The following is a 17,226-nucleotide window of genomic DNA, read 5'->3' on the forward strand; positions in this document are numbered from 1 at the left end:
GGACTAGGGCTGAGCTGGAGATGGGACTAGGGCTGAACTGGAGATGGGACTAGGGCTGAGCTGGGGATGGGACTAGGGCTGAGCTGGGGATGGGACTAGGGCTGGGGATGGGACTAGGGCTGAGCTGGGGATGGGACCAGGGCTGAGTTGGAGATGGGACTAGGGCTGAGCTGGGGATGGGACTAGGACTGGAGATGGGACTAGGGCTGAGCTGGAGATGGGAGGGAGGGAGCCAGCCACACGCTCTCATCTATCACTGTACTAACACAATCAGGCCATTAAGACATGAGATAGGAGTCACAGTATAAACAATATGACATTTTACAACAAATGATCTACACACATAACAAATAGTCAATTATGAGTTAAATAATGGATACAATTAATTACACATTTTCAAAACATACATTTCCTTCATTTTGTTCACATTGAGATAGAAAAATACAAGGAAGATGCAGTGTAGAGAATAGATTCTAGCCATAGTTCCTTGTAACATTCCATTCTTCGAATCCAAACACTAGTAGCTTGTTTAGGGTGTTGACTCGTCTATATAAAGGAGCAGGATGTTGACTCGTCTATAGGAAGGAGCAGGATGTTGACTCGTCTATAGGAAGGAGCAGGATGTTGACTCGTCTATAGGAAGGAGCAGGATGTTGATTCGTCTATATAAAGGAGCAGGATGTTGACTCGTCTATATGAAGGAGCAGGGTGTTGACTCGTCTATATGAAGGAGCAGGGTGTTGACTCGTCTATATGAAGGAGCAGGATGTTGACTCATCTATATGAAGGAGCAGGATGTTGACTCGTCTATATAAAGGAGCAGGGTGTTGACTCGTCTATATGAAGGAGCAGGATGTTGACTCATCTATATGAAGGAGCAGGGTGTTGACTCGTCTATATGAAAGAGCAGGATGTTGACTCGTCTATATGAAAGAGCAGGATGTTGACTCGTCTATAGGAAGGAGCAGGATGTTGACTCGTCTATATGAAGGAGCAGGACGCAGTAAAGTAGTTGCACATGAGAAGGCATGCTAAAACAAGTTGTTTTGCACAACCTCGAGTGTGCAATTGCTTTTCTACAACGGGTTACCAATTCAATAAAAAAATTATTTTGATAACTGTATTCGTAGGCTACTATTTCATCCCTCAACGGAAATGGATGCTGAAAGGTTTTTCAGATTAAACAGAAAACCAAGATGCCCATTTTTGCATCGTAGATGTGCCTGTGCTAAACAGGTTTCTTAGTATGGCTTAGAACATTCCTCAACCAATCACAATGCTTGTCTTGACCAACCCGTTGTAGAAATCTTCTTAGATGCTGATCTAGGGTTGAGTTTTTACTTCCCTCATGGTAGAGTTCTGGATTAGATGAGGATTGTTAAAAAGATCCCAGATCAGTGCCAATAGAACAGACAAGTTCTTAGGATAAAAAAAATCCCCCACGCTCCATGGAGGTTCCTGTACAACACTGCCATCTATTGGTGGTAGGCTGGCATCACATCACCTCTCCAGAATGGTGTTCAGCTGGGAGAAAACATTTTGAAACGGAATGAGGTGCTACCTGTTCTTGCCCAATGAAAGACGCTTTTTTTTTTTTTTTCTCCAAACGTTTTTCAAACTGAGGGAAACAGGGAGAGACAGTGCTACTTGGATTTTGTCCAATGAGAAACGCTCATCTTCGGGTTTCCGCACTAGGCATCAGTAGGGAACCACTGTGCAACGTTGTAAAAAGTTACGCTGCGATGCGCCCCAATAAAAAGGCACTAGGCACCCGATTGTCCAGCAGGAACCACTCATCTGTGTCCATGTTGTTCTGTTCCAGTCTGACGTTGGCTGAGGCCACAAAGACCTTCCTGCTCTTCACGGTCACCTCTAACTCGCGGTCTTGCACGGACGACATGTCTCGGTACTCTATCTACAGACAGACGGAGAAGAACAACACTTTGTTATTCATTTTTACTTTTAAATATTTTAAATGTGTCTTTTTGCTTTTAGCAAAAGGTCAGAGATAGATTAGAAATGTAGCACAGGGAATGTCTGGCCATACTAACCACAAACGACTTACTTTCATCTGCACCACAGTGTCTACACTCCCCCAGTGTCTACACTCCCAGTGTCTACACTCCCAGTGTCTACACTCCCAGTGTCTACACTCCCACAGTGTCTACACTCCCAGTGTCTACACTTCCAGTGTCTACACTCCCAGTGTCTACACTCCCACAGTGTCTACACTCCCAGTGTCTACACTTCCAGTGTCTACACTCCCACAGTGTCTACACTCCCACAGTGTCTACACTCCCAGTGTCTACACTCCCAGTGTCTACACTCCCAGTGTCTACACTCCCAGTGTCTACACTCCCACAGTGTCTACACTCCCAGTGTCTACACTCCCAGTATCTACACTCCCACAGTGTCTACACTCCCACAGTGTCTACACTCCCAGTGTCTACACTCCCACAGTGTCTACACTCCCAGTGTCTACACTCCCAGTGTCTACACTCCCACAGTGTCTACACTCCCAGTGTCTACACTCCCACAGTGTCTACAATCCTACACTGTCTACACTCCCAGTGTCTACACTCCCACAGTGTCTACACTCCCACAGTGTCTACACTCCCACAGTGTCTACACTCCCAGTGTCTACACTCCCACAGTGTCTACACTCCCACAGTGTCTACAATCCTACACTGTCTACACTCCCAGTGTCTACACTCCCACAGTGTCTATACTCCCACAGTGTCTACAATCCTACATTGTCTACACTCCCAGTGTCTACACTCCCACAGTGTCTACACTCCCAGTGTCTACACTCCCAGTGTCTACACTCCCACAGTGTCTACACTCCCACAGTGTCTACACACCCAGTGTCTACACTCCCACAGTGTCTACACACCCAGTGTCTACACTCCCACAGTGTCTACACTCCCACAGTGTCTACACTCCCAGTGTCTACACTCCCACAGTGTCTACACTCCCAGTGTCTACACTCCCACAGTGTCTACACACCCAGTGTCTACACTCCCAGTGTCTACACTCCCACAGTGTCTACACTCCTACACTGTCCACACTCCCACAGTGTCTACACTCCCCCAGTGTCTACACTCCCACAGTGTCTACACTCCCCCAGTGTCTACACTCCCCCAGTGTCTACACTCCAAGTGTCTACACTCCCACAGTGTCTATACTCCCACAGTGTCTACACTCCCACAGTGTCTACAATCCTACACTGTCTACACTCCCAGTGTCTACACTCCCCCAGTGTCTACACTCCCCCAGTGTCTACACTCCCAGTGTCTACACTCCCAGTGTCTACACTTCCAGTGTCTACAATCCCAGTGTCTACACTCCCACAGTGTCTACACTCCCAGTGTCTACACTCCCAGTATCTACACTCCCACAGTGTCTACACTCCCACAGTGTCTACACTCCCAGTGTCTACACTCCCAGTGTCTACACTCCCACAGTGTCTACACTCCCACAGTGTCTACACTCCCAGTGTCTACACTCTCACAGTGTCTACACTCCCAGTGTCTACACTCCCACAGGGTCTACACTCCCACAGTGTCTACAATCCTACACTGTCTACACTCCCAGTGTCTACACTCCCAGTGTCTACACTCCCACAGTGTCTATACTCCCACACTGTCTACACTCCCACAGTGTCTACACTCCCAGTGTCTACACTCCCACAGTGTCTACACTCCCAGTGTCTACACTCCCAGTGTCTATACTCCCACAGTGTCTACACTCCCAGTGTCTACACTCCCAGTGTCTACACTCCCACAGTGTCTACACTCCCACAGTGTCTACACTCCCACAGTGTCTACACTCCCACAGTGTCTACACTCCCACAGTGTCTACACACCCAGTGTCTACACTCCCAGTGTCTACACTCCCAGTGTCTACACTCCCCCAGTGTCTACACTCCCAGTGTCTACACTCCCAGTGTATACACTCCCACAGTGTCTACACTCCCACAGTGTATACACTCCCACAGTGTCTACACTCCCAGTGTCTACACTCCCACAGTGTCTACACTCCCCCAGTGTCTACACTCCCCCAGTGTCTACACTACCCCAGTGTCTACACTCACAGTGTCTACACTCCCCCAGTGTCTACACTCCCAGTGTCTACACTCCCAGTGTCTACACTCACACAGTGTCTATACTACCACAGTGTCTACACTCCCACAGTGTCTACAATCCTACCCTGTCTACACTCCCAGTGTCTACACTCCCCCAGTGTCTACACTCCCCCAGTGTCTACACTCCCCCAGTGTCTACACTTCCACAGTGTCTACACTCCCAGTGTCTATACTCCCACAGTGTCTACACTCCCAGTGTCTACACTCCCACAGTGTCTACACTCCCAGTGTCTACACTCCCACAGTGTCTCCACTCCCAGTGTCTACACTCCCAGTGTCTACACTCCCACAGTGTCTACATGATTGATGTGATGAAGCCCATATACTCTGCCCCATGGCTTTCCAGTCTACAAGCCTTGTATTGCTTAATGAGAACAGTCCACAGCAGGCCTATTGTTGTAAATAACTCAAAACAGAGGCTGCAATTCTAGCTATTGAAAACATCAGACTAAAGTATGTTTGACTGTTTCATAATCGAAGCCATGTTGAGGCATAATTTTAGATAACGTGCTGCTCACACTGTTAAAGTGACAGTTGAATATTCCTTCTCCCCTTTTCTTACGGGCATACATACATTTTGAGTTTCTCAACAAGGAAACCTAACTTTATGTGTGGCACTGCGGTCCAAGACTCTACAGACCCTGGTTTGATCCCGGGCTGTAATCACAACCCCGGCCGTGATCGGGAGTCCCATAGGGCAGTGCACAATTGGTCCAGCATCGTCCGGGTTTAGCCGGGGTAGGCCATCATGGTAAAAATAAGAATTTGTTCTTAACTGATTTGCCTAGTTAAAGAAAGGTAAAATAAATAATAATGTACCAGTTCATTGAAGGTAGGATTGTGGTTGTTACGGACCACCTTGGTCTTCCTCTTGGATCTTTGGAGGGGGTCTGGCTTCAGCCTGGTGACCACATAGGCATCTGGACACGAACCATTGGCCAACTTCTGATGTATTGGAGCAGAGAGACAAGTACAACAGTTAGTGGTGAAGAAGAAGAAGAAGAAGAAGATAAAGAAGGAGAAGAAGATAAAGAAGGAGGAAAAGATAAAGAAGAAGGAGAAGAAGATAAAGAAGGAGAAGAAGATAAAGAAGGAGAAGAAGATAAAGAAGGAGAAGAAGATAAAGAAGGAGAAGAAGATAAAGAAGGAGAAGAAGATAAAGAAGGAGAAGAAGATAAAGAATGAGAAGAAGATAAAGAAGGAGAAGAAGATAAAGAAGGAGGAAAAGATAAAGAAGAAGGAGAAGGAGAAGAAGATAAAGAAGGAGAAGAAGATAAAGAAGGAGAAGAAGGAGATAAAGAAGGAGAAGAAGAAGAAGAAGATAAAGAAGGAGAAGAAGATAAAGAAGGAGAAGAAGAAGAAGATAAAGAAGGAGAAGAAGATAAAGAAGGAGAAGAAGATAAAGAAGAAGGAGAAGAAGATAAAGAAGGAGAAGAAGATAAAGAAGGAGAAGAAGAAGGAGATAAAGAAGGAGAAGAAGAAGAAGATAAAGAATGAGAAGAAGATAAAGAAGGAGAAGAAGATAAAGAAGGAGAAGAAGATAAAGAAGAAGGAGAAGAAGATAAAGAAGGAGGAAAAAAGAAGAGATAAAGAAGGAGAAGAAGAAGGAGATAAAGAAGGAGGAGAAGAAGATAAAGAAGGAGAAGAAGATAAAGAAGGAGAAGAAGATAAAGAAGAAGGAGAAGAAGATAAAGAAGGAGAAGAAGAAGGAGATAAAGAAGGAGAAGAAGAAGAAGATAAAGAAGGAGAAGAAGATAAAGAAGGAGAAGAAGATAAAGAAGGAGAAGAAGATAAAGAAGGAGAAGAAGATAAAGAAGAAGGAGAAGGAGAAGAAGATAAAGAAGGAGAAGAAGATAAAGAAGGAGAAGAAGAAGAAGATAAAGAAGGAGAAGAAGAAGATGGAGAAGAAGAAGAAGATAAAGAAGAAGAAGAAGATAAAGAAGGAGAAGAAGATAAAGAAGGAGAAGAAGAAGATGGAAAAGAAGAAAGAAGAAAAAGGAGAAGAAGATAAAGAAGGAGAAGAAGATAAAGAAGAAGAAGAAGATAAAGAAGGAAGAAGAAGATAAAGAAGAAGAGAAGGAGAAGAAGATAAAGAAGGAGAAGAAGATGAAGAAGGAGATAAAGAAGGAGAAGAAGAAGAAGATGGAGAAGAAGAAGAAGAAAAAGCAGAAGAAGAAGATAAAGAAGGAGAAGAAGATAAAGAAGGAGAAGAAGATAAAGAAGGAGAAGAAGATAAAGAAGGAGAAGAAGATAAAGAAGGAGAAGAAGATAAAGAAGGAGAAGAAGAAGGAGATGAAGAAGGAGAAGAAGATAAAGAAGGAGAAGAAGAAGATAAAGAAGGAGAAGAAGATAAAGAAGGAGAAGAAGATAAAGAAGGAGAAGAAGATAAAGAAGGAGAAGAAGAAGATAAAGAAGGAGAAGAAGATAAAGAAGGAGAAGAAGAAGATAAAGGAAAAGAAGATAAAGAAGGAGAAGATAAAGAAGAAGAAGATAAAGAAGGAGAAGAAGATAAAGAGGGAGAAGAAGAAGAAGATAAAGAAGGAGAAGAAGAAGAAGAAGATAAAGAAGGAGAAGAAGATGAAGAAGGAAAAGAAGGAGAAGAAGATAAAGAAGGAAAAGAAGAAGGAGAAGAAGATAAAGAAGGAGAAGAAGAAGATAAAGAATGAGAAGAAGATAAAGAAGAAGAAGAAGATAAAGAAGCAGAAGAAGAAGAAGATGAAGAAGGAGAAGAAGATAAAAAAAGAAGAAGGAGAAGAAGATAAAGAAGGAGAAGAAGAAGATAAAGAAGAAGATAAAGAAGAAGATAAAGAAGGAGAAGAAGATAAAGAGGGAGAAGATGAAGATAAAGAATAAGATGAAGAAGAAGATGAAGATAAAGAAGAAGAAGAACATAAAGAGGAAGATAAAGAAGAAGATGAAGATAAAGAAGAAGATGAAGAAGAAGAAGATGAAGAAGAAGATAAAGAAGGAGAAGAAGATAAAGGAGAAGAAGAAGAGGAAGAGGAAGATAAAGAAGAAGATGAAGAAGATAAAGAAGGAGATGAAGAAGAAGATGAAGAAGAAAATAAAGATGAAGATGAAGATAAAGAAGGAGAAGAAGATAAAGAAGGAGAAGAAGATAAAGAAGAAGATGAAGAAAGATGAAGAAGAAGATGAAGAAGAAGATAAAGAAGGAGATGAAGAGGAAGAAGAAGTAAAGAACACGACTCACAATGTTCTTGAGGTGTTTGACCAGGACAGAGAGCTTGTGGTCATTGTAGGAAATGTAGAGTTGAATCTGGGGTCCACCGTCTGCAACACAACAGATAAGATACGATACGTAACATTTTCCTCTAGGGGTGCTCTTGAGACAAAAAGGTTCCCAGCCTAAATGGACAGAAATATTGTCCAGAAACGTCCTCATTGAACACACAGCCCCCTCATTTTAGGTAATCAATTGGTAGATTTCAAACATAAAGAAGTGTAACATTTTACATTTGACTCATTTAGCATACGCTCTTCTCTTGAGCGACTTATAGGAGCAATTAGGGTTGAGTGCCTTGCTCAAGGGCACATCGGAGGATCTTTCAACTAGACGGCTCGGGACTCGAACCAGAAACCTTTTGGTTACTGGTTACTGGCTCAATGCTAGACTACCTGCCGCTCGTAAAGGAGTGGTGCTTAAAGAAACAGGACATTACCTCTGTCTGATTTCACAGAGTTGGGAGTCCTGGTCTTGGGTCCATCCAGAAACAAACAGCACACATACTCATTCTGTAGACGGCACAATTAAATATGCTTTAGACCACGGGTTCAGTTCATGGGATTCGAACTGTCGAGATCAAACAATGACAGTCTTTTCCGTGACTAGAATAAGAAGACGAAGACGAAGAAGAAGAGGAGGAAGAAGAGGAGAAGAAGGGGAGAAGGAGGACTAGAACGTACGCCTTTACATGGTCCTTCGAACAGTTCCTTCAGATACTTATTCAGCAGGGACATTTTTCTGCCTGGAGTGAACGACATCTGGAACCATTTGGGGAATCTAACCCAATAATGAAAAGAGCATAAATAAATAGGAATTCAATTTGAATGAATGTAATTCACATGAAATGGGACACACCTATGTGTGTCAAGGAGCGAGTAGACGGTGTAACTCAACAGTATAGTAGCTCAGACTCACTGTGGGAGAGTAGACTCTATGAAGTGTTTCTTCAGCTCTTTGTGGATCAGCTCAAACTGGCCGAACGTCTTCTCGCTGATCAGATAGCCGTCTTCAATGGTCACCCTCAACTCGTACGTCTGAAATTACACAACGTCAAAAGTCTTCCCGGAGACACAATGAAGTATACACTTTAAACTGCCCCGGGAGCACTTCGACATTGACAGGAGTAATTATCTTAGTAAAAATCACACATTTATCACATATCGTATCATTATCACGTGATCTCCCTCGTAATTACACTTGTAAAAGGGAATTTAGGAGTCACTGCATGAACATACTACACTTTTAGAAAAAAGGTTATTGGGCTGTCCTGATATTAGCACCCTTTATGGTTCCAGGTATAATTTGTTTTGGTTCCAGGTAGAACCCTTTTGGGTTCCACATAGACGGACAACCGATCTTCTACCCACCAGACAGACAACCAATCTCCTACCCACCAGACAGACAACCCATCTCCTACCCACCAGACAGACAACCCATCTCCTACCCACTGGACAGACAACCCATCTCCTACCCACCGGACAGACAACCCATCTCCTACCCACTGGACAGACAACCAATCTCCTACCCACCAGACAGACAACCCATCTCCTACCCACCAGACAGACAACCCATCTCCTACCCACTGGACAGACAACCCATCTCCTACCCACCGGACAGACAACCCATCTCCTACCCACTGGACAGACAACCCATCTCCTACCCACCAGACAGACAACCCATCTCCTACCCACTGGACAGACAACCCATCTCCTACCCACCAGACAGACAACCCATCTCCTACCCACAGACAGACAACCCATTGCCTACCCACCAGACAGACAACCCATCTCCTACCCACCAGACAGAGAGGGGGAGAGGGTGTCTCTGGAAACAGCCTGGCTAGTATATCCAGTCTGTCTTTATAACAGAGGGGTGGAGAGGGTTGAGAGTGGGAGAGGGGGAGAGGGTTGAGAGTGGGAGAAGAGGAGAGTGGGAGAGGGTGGAGAGTGGGAGAGGGGGAAATGGTGGAGAGTGGGAGAGGTAGAGAGTGGGAGGGGGAGAGGTAGAGAGTGGGAGAGGTAGAGAGTGGGAGAGGTAGAGAGTGGGAGAGGGTAGAGAGGTGGAGAGTGGGAGAGGTAGAGAGTGGGAGGGGGAGAGAGTGGGAGAGGGTAGAGAGGTGGAGAGAGGGAGAGGTAGAGAGTGGGAGGGGGAGAGGTAGAGAGTGGGAGAGGTAGAGAGTGGGAGGGGGAGAGAGTGGGAGAGGGTAGAGAGGTGGAGAGTGGGAGAGGTAGAGAGTGGGAGAGGTAGAGAGTGGGAGGGGGAGAGAGGGGGAGAGAGAGAGAGAGAGAGAGAGAGAGAGAGAGAGAGGTCAGGTTCAGATCAGCTCCTGCATTTTTCAGCATTTTCTTTAAAAAAAGATAGATTAAGAGTCAGATAAACTTAGATTTTTTGTCTGGAACACATACTGGATTTTACCCTCTACAACATAACCCCTATTTCAAATCAAAACTTAAAACCTGATTTTGGACGGAATTACGGAATCACCTGGAAGGTTCACAACTACCAAGGATTTTTACTCTATACAGCAAATTCTCTGGAAAACAACAGAAACCTGAAAACACCATCCAACCTGGAACTGAGTGAGTAATGTTTAGTCTGAAACTGTATCTTATTTCCAAAAGCCAAGAAGAAAAATACACAACATTACTTTATAAGGACTGAATTCTAACATAAATTCTGCCAAGCTTGATACAGCTTCAACTAGCACTGACGTGTCAAGTGAGAGGTGTCAAAGCCCATTAGCCCAACAATGGCAGGAGAGTCACACAGTCTACCCCAACCAAATGGAGAGGCCTTAGAAGCTCCCTCCCGCTGTTCAGAGGCAATTAAAATACAGTACCCTGTGCATGTAAAGAATGAGAAGTCAAGAAAAGATTACAAAATGAAGCTCCTTATGGAAAATCAAGAGACACTTTTTGCTGACTATTACAAAAATGGGAACATCAGCAACCTTATCTTCCACACAAACCACCCCCTGGCATGGCACAGTGCTATATTAGCACACTACCCCTCTGTTACGAGAGCGGGGATTAACGAGGGGTGGAAACTCAGAATACTTGATAACGAGGACTCTGAGTCATGTAATATAAATATCTATAAGTCCGGAACAGTGATCGTACAAAGTAACCACAAACAGTTTCAGCTGGACTTTCACCTAATCAAAGAATTAGCCCAACAGGAGAAGCTCTCCCTTGATAAAGATACCCCCACCCCGAGCGGGTCAAACCAGAGCTCTTCATTATGTAACACCACAGACGAGCAACCCCCAGCGGAGAGTCAACCTCCCAGCACGGACTACCACTCCCTCATTGAAATGAAGGACAAATTCACCCAGCTGGAGGTAAGACAGGTGGAGCTGGAACAGCAGGTGATTACACTTCAGTCAGCACAGACCCAGACAACAGTCCAGCACAACAACACCCCCTTAACCAGACCCGGAGAGCTGGAGGTGGACAGAGACATATCTGCACTCTGGACTGTGGTGAGACAACTTCAACAGGAGAAAGAGCAGAATCAGGAGAAGAACAGAGCATTAGAGGAGAGGATCAGACTGCTGGTGGAGGAGAGGTTGAGGGGGATGGAGGAGAGGGTGAGGGGGACGGAGGAGAGGTTGAGGGGGACGACGTGTGACAGAGAACAACCCACTAGAGAGGTGGCCACCCCCACAGAGAAGCCAGCAGAACAGCCCACCCCAGCACATGACAAAAGTTTCGACACCACAGCAGAACAGTCCACACCAGACCCTGACCATAGAGTCGACACCACAGCAGAACAGACAAATGAAGAACCACAAGCCCAGCGGCTCTCACCCCCTCCGAGCACCCCCCCTGTCAGCCACCCTGATAGCCCTTCTGACAACCCCCTCACACCCACTGAGGACAAACACAAGACACAGATTGTACTACTTATGGACTCAAATGGGAAATATATAGAAGAAAAAAAACTTTTTCCCAAACATAGTGTGTCTAAACTCTGGTGTCCAAACACCCAGCGTGCCCTCGACCTTCTGTCTGAGGACCAACTAGGTTCACCCAGCCACATAATAATACACACAGGCACAAACGACCTGAGAGCACAGCAGGAAAGGGTGGCAACAGCACTGAAGGGAGTGATTGAAAAGGCTTCTTCTACTTTCCCCAACGCACAAGTGGTTATCTCCACCCTGCTACCACGAAAAGACTTCCACCCTGCCACAATACAGCGGGTAAACGCAAGTATTTCCCGTGACTGTGCCTCAAAACCAAATGTTTTCCTGGCCCACCACTCCACCCTGGACTTGAACAGCCTCTATGACCAGGTCCACCTCTACAAGGCAGCAGTGCCCACCTTTGCCAGGACCCTAAATGACATCGCTCTCAAACGTATCCCCAACACTTCACACAGGAGCAACAGATCAATAGACTCTCCACCCAGACCAGCGAGACACCCTCCCAGACCTGCAGGACCCCCCCCCCTGGACCTACACATAGAGGACCCACGCCAAGAGGAATTACATCCAGACCACAGTACACCCAGACACATCCACACCCCCACCCCAACCAATCAACACCCCCCCACGTCAACCATGCCCACACCCCATTTAGGCCCCCTCAGATCAGACCTATGCCACTCCTGCCCACCCCATGCACCCCACCCCCGCAAAGAGGGCCTCAACATGGAAGCCACACATACGCCCAGGTAGTGAGCGGGCAAACAGTCCCAACCCCCACTCTCACACTCGCCCAAGCCAATAGCATGTACCAGATGCTCAGCAGGCTCTGCTCACACTTACTGGCCTGAGGCCAAACCACACGACCAACAACATTGGACATTCTATGGAACAAAAAGCCTTCACTATATCATCCTGGAATATCCAAGGCCTGAGGTCATCTGCCTTTGGCCTAAAGAGCAGAAACCCGGACTTCACCAAAGAAATCGGTAACACAGACATTGTCATCCTGCAAGAAACCTGGTATAGAGGAGACGGACCCACTGGTTGCCCTCTAGGTTACAGAGAGCTGGTAGTCCCATCCACCAAACTACCAGGTGTGAAACAGGGAAGGGACTCAGGGGGTATGCTAATTTGGTATAGAGCAGACCTAACTCACTCCATTAAATTAATCAAAACAGGAACATTCTACATTTGGCTAGAAATTCAAAAGGAAATTATCCTAACAGAGAAAAATGTCCTCCTGTGTGCTACCTATATCCCCCACTAGAATCCCCATATTTTAATGAAGACAGCTTCTCCATCCTGGAGGGCGAAATCAATCATTTCCAGGCCCAGGGACATGTACTAGTCTGTGGCGACCTAAATGCCAGAACCGGACAAGAACCTGACACCCTCAGCACACAGGGGGACAAACATCTGCCTGGAGGTGACAGCATCCCCTCCCACATATGCCCCCTAGGCACAACTATGACAACATAACCAACAAAAACGGGTCACAACTCCTGCAGCTCTGTCGCACGCTGGGTATGTACATAGTCAACGGTAGGCTTCGAGGGGACTCCTATGGTAGATACACCTATAGCTCATCTCTTGGCAGTAGTACTGTAGACTACTTTATCACTGACCTCAACCCAGAATCTCTCAGAGCGTTCACAGTCAGTCCACTAACACCCCTATCAGACCACAGCAAAATCACAGTCTACTTAAACAGAGCAATACTCAACCACGAGGCATCAAAGCCAAAGGAACTGAGTAACATTAAGAAATGCTATAGGTGGAAGGAATGCAGTTTGGAAACCTACCAAAAAACAATTAGGCAACAACAAATTCAATCCCTTTTAGACAATTTCCTGGGTAAAACGTTCCACTGTAATAGTGAAGGTGTAAACTTGGCAGTAGAAAATCTTAACAGTATATTTGACCTCTCAGCTTCCCTATCAAATCTAAAAATCTCAAATAGAAAACCGAAGAAAATTAACAATAATGACAAATGGTTTGATGAGGAATGCAAAAATCTAAGAAAGAAATTGAGAAACCTGTCCAACCAAAAACATAGAGACCCGGAAAACCTGAGTCTACGCCTTCACTATGGTGAATCACTAAAACAATACAGAAACACACTACGGAAAAGAAGGAACAGCATGTCAGAAATCAGCTCAATGCAATTGAAGAATCCATAGACTCTAACCACTTCTGGGAAAATTGGAAAACACTAAACAAACAACAACACGAAGAATTATCTATCCAAAATGGAGATGTATGGGTAAACCACTTCTCCAATCTTTTGGTTCTATAACAAAGAACAAAGAGCAAAAACATATACATGATCAACTACAGATCTTAGAATCAACTATTAAAGACTACCAGAACCCACTGGATTCTCCAATTACATTGAATGAGTTACAGGACAAAATAAAAACCTCCAACCCAAAAAGGCCTGTGGTGTCGATGGTATCCTCAATGAAATGATCAAATATACAGACAACAAATTCCAACTGGCTATACTAAAACTCTTTAACATCATACTTAGCTCTGGCATCTTCCCCAATATTTGGAACCAAGGACTGATCACCCCAATCCACAAAAGTGGAGACAAATTTGACCCCAATAACTACCGTGGAATATGTGTCAACAGTAACCTTGGGAAAATCCTCTGCATTATTATTAACAGCAGACTCGTACATTTCCTCAATGAAAACAATGTACTGAGCAAATGTCAAATTGGCTTTTTACCAAATTACCGTACAACAGACCATGTATTCACCCTGCACACCTTAATTGACAACCAAACAAACCAAAACAAAGGCAAAGTCTTCTCATGCTTTGTTGATTTCAAAAAGCCTTCGACTCAATTTGGCATGAGGGTCTGCTATACAAACTGATGGAAAGTGGTGTTGGGGGTAAAACATATGACATTATAAAATCCATGTACACAAACAACAAGTGTGCGGTTAAAATTGGCAAAAACACACACATTTCTTCACACAGGGTCGTGGGGTTAGACAGGGATGCAGCTTAAGCCCCACCCTCTTCAACATATATATCAACGAACTGGCGCGGTCACTAGAAAAGTCTGCAGCACCCGGCCTCCCCTGCTAGAATCCGAAGTCAAATGTCTGCTGTTTGCTGATGATCTGGTGCTTCTGTCACCAACCAAGGAGGGCCTACAGCAGCACCTAGATCTTATGCACAGATTCTGTCAGACCTGGGCCCTGACAGTAAATCTCAGTAAGACCAAAATAATGGTGTTCCAAAAAGGTCGAGTCACCAGGACCACAAATACAAATTCCATCTCGACACTGTTGCCCTAGAGCACACAAAAAACTATACATACCTTGGCCTAAACATCAGCGCCACAGGTAACTTCCACAAAGGTGTGAACGATCTGAGAGACAAGGCAAGAAGGGCATTCTATGCCATCAAAAGAAACATAAATTTCAACATACCAATTAGGATTTGGCTAAAAATACTTGAATCAGTCATAGAGCCCATTGCCCTTTATGGTTGTGAGGTCTGGGGTCCGCTCACCAACCAAGACTTCACAAAATGGGACAAACACCAAATTGAGACTCTGCACGCAGAATTCTGCAAAAATATCCTCCGTGTACAACGTAAAACACCAAATAATGCATGCAGAGCAGAATTAGGCCGATACCCACTAATTATCAAAAACCAGAAAAGAGCCATTAAATTCTACAACCACCTAACAGGAAGCGATTCACAAACCTTCCATAACAAAGCCATCACAAACAGAGAGATGAACCTGGAGAAGAGTCCCCTAAGCAAACTGGTCCTGGGGCTCTGTTCACAAACACAAACACACCCTACAGAGCCCCAGGACAACAGCACAATTAGACCCAACCAAATCATGAGAAAACAAAAAGATAATTACTTAACACATTGGAAAGAATTAACAAAAAAACAGAGCAAACTAGAATGCTATTTGGCCCTACACAGAGAGTACACAGCGGCAGAATACCTGACCACTGTGACTGACATAAAATTAAGGAAAGCTTTGACTATGTACAGACTCAGTGAGCATAGCCTTGCTATTGAGAAAGGCCGCCGTAGGCAGACATGGCTCTCAAGAGAAGACAGGCTATGTGCTCACTGCCCACAAAATGAGGTGGAAACTGAGCTGCACTTCCTAACCTCCTGCCCAATGTATGACCATATTAGAGAGACATATTTCCCCCAGATCACACAGATCCACAAAGAATTCGAAAACATATCCAATTTTGAAAAACTCCCATACCTACTGGGTGAAATTCCACAGTGTGCCATCACAGCAGCAAGATTTGTGACCTGTTGCCACGAGAAAAGGGCAACCAGTGAAGAACAAACACCATTGTAAATACAACCCATATTTATGCTTATTTATTTTATCTTGTGTCCTTTAATTATTTGTACATTGTGTATATATATATATATATATATATATATATAATATGACATTTGTAATGTCTTTACTGTTTTGAAACTGTTGTATGTGTAATGTTTACTGTTAATTTTTGTTGTTTTTCACTTTATATATTCACTTTGTATGTTGTCTACCTCACTTGCTTTGGCAATGTTAACACATGTTTCCCCATGCCAATAAAGCCCTTGAATTGAATTGAATTGAAATTGAAATTGAGTGGGAGAGGGTAGAGAGGTGGAGAGTGGGAGAGGTAGAGAGTGGGAGAGGTAGAGAGTGGGAGAGGGTAGAGAGGTGGAGAGTGGGAGAGGTAGAGAGTGGGAGAGGTAGAGAGTGGGAGAGGGTGGAGTGGTAGAGAGTGGGAGAGGTAGAGAGTGGGAGAGGGTGGAGTGGTAGAGAGTGGGAGAGGGTGGAGAGTGGGAGTGGGAGAGAGTGGGAGTGGGAGAGAGTGGGAGAGGGTGGAGAGTGGGAGAGAGTGGGGGAGGGTGGAGAGTGGGAGAGGTAGAGAGTGGGGGAGGGTGGAGAGTGGGAGAGGTTGTCTCTAGAAAGAGACTGGCTAGTGTATCCCATCTGTCTTTATAACAGATAGCTAGATGTAGTCAGCAGTCTGCCATTTCTCTCAATACTAATATGTGTAAACTTGCTGTTTCTATGGCATTTCATCATCTAGTTGAGAGTTTAGCACATGGCATAGGCCTAAGAGTTTATAAAGTCACGTTTTCAATTGACAGCTTAAAATGGCCATAGCAGTTAGGCCCAGTGAGGGAAAGGCTGTGTATCTGATAGGTGTAAAGGAGTCAGCAATCGTCTTGTTTGTCCATTTGGAGACACCGTAGCCAGTGTTCAGTTCCATAAAATATTCAGAATCAATCTAAGATAACTAAACTCAAGAAATGTTACACCTAACTAAGATGTTTGGCGCAGTATTTCTCAATGAAAAAATGTGCATGAAAACGAATCGTCTCTTGTCGAATGACAACAAAGATTTTATGGAAGAATCCCTAATGTTGACCAATCACTGATGAAGGCGCAGAGACACTCACCACATCCTTGTCCTTCACTGGGGGCAGTAACACTCACCACATCCTTGTCCTTCACTGGGGGCAGTAACACTCACCACATCCTTGTCCTTCACTGGGGGCAGTAACACTCACCACATCCTTGTCCTTCACAGGGGTCAGAGACACTCACCACATCCTTGTCCTTCACAGGGGGCAGAGGCACTCACCACATCCTTGTCCTTCACGGGGGTCAGAGACACTCACCACATCCTTGCCCTTCACAGGGGGCAGAGACACTCACCACATCCTTGCCCTTCACAGGGGGCAGAGACACTCACCACATCCTTGTCCTTCACAGGGGGCAGAGACACTCACCACATCCTTGTCCTTCACAGGGGGCAGAGACACTCACCACATCCTTGTCCTTCACAGGGGGCAGAGACACTCACCACATCCTTGTCCTTCACGGGGGGCAGAGACACTCACCAC

General features: G+C 45.0%; 1 protein-coding gene across 4 annotated transcripts in view; it reads right to left on the reverse strand.

The window, feature by feature from the left end:
- Nucleotides 1–682: 682 nt before the first annotated feature.
- Nucleotides 683–17,226, reverse strand: part of pik3c2g (phosphatidylinositol-4-phosphate 3-kinase catalytic subunit type 2 gamma) — an 81,870-nt gene continuing 65,326 nt past the window's right edge. For 3 of the 4 annotated variants that reach the window (XM_052466568.1, XM_052466570.1, XM_052466569.1), the window contains 6 exons: nt 8,304–8,422; nt 8,069–8,165; nt 7,825–7,897; nt 7,356–7,435; nt 4,964–5,089; nt 683–1,915 (listed from right to left, as the gene is read on the reverse strand). In XM_052466568.1, the coding sequence (XP_052322528.1) occupies nt 1,733–1,915; nt 4,964–5,089; nt 7,356–7,435; nt 7,825–7,897; nt 8,069–8,165; nt 8,304–8,422 (678 nt within the window). In that variant the 3' untranslated portion in view covers nt 683–1,732. Of the gene's footprint in view, nt 1,916–4,963; nt 5,090–7,355; nt 7,436–7,824; nt 7,898–8,068; nt 8,166–8,303; nt 8,423–17,226 lie in introns of those variants that run through there. The other variant, XR_008067021.1, reaches the window with a different exon arrangement.

This window comes from Oncorhynchus keta, chromosome 17 (assembly GCF_023373465.1).
Source record: "Oncorhynchus keta strain PuntledgeMale-10-30-2019 chromosome 17, Oket_V2, whole genome shotgun sequence".
In the NCBI taxonomy this organism is placed as follows: Eukaryota; Metazoa; Chordata; class Actinopteri; order Salmoniformes; family Salmonidae; genus Oncorhynchus; species Oncorhynchus keta.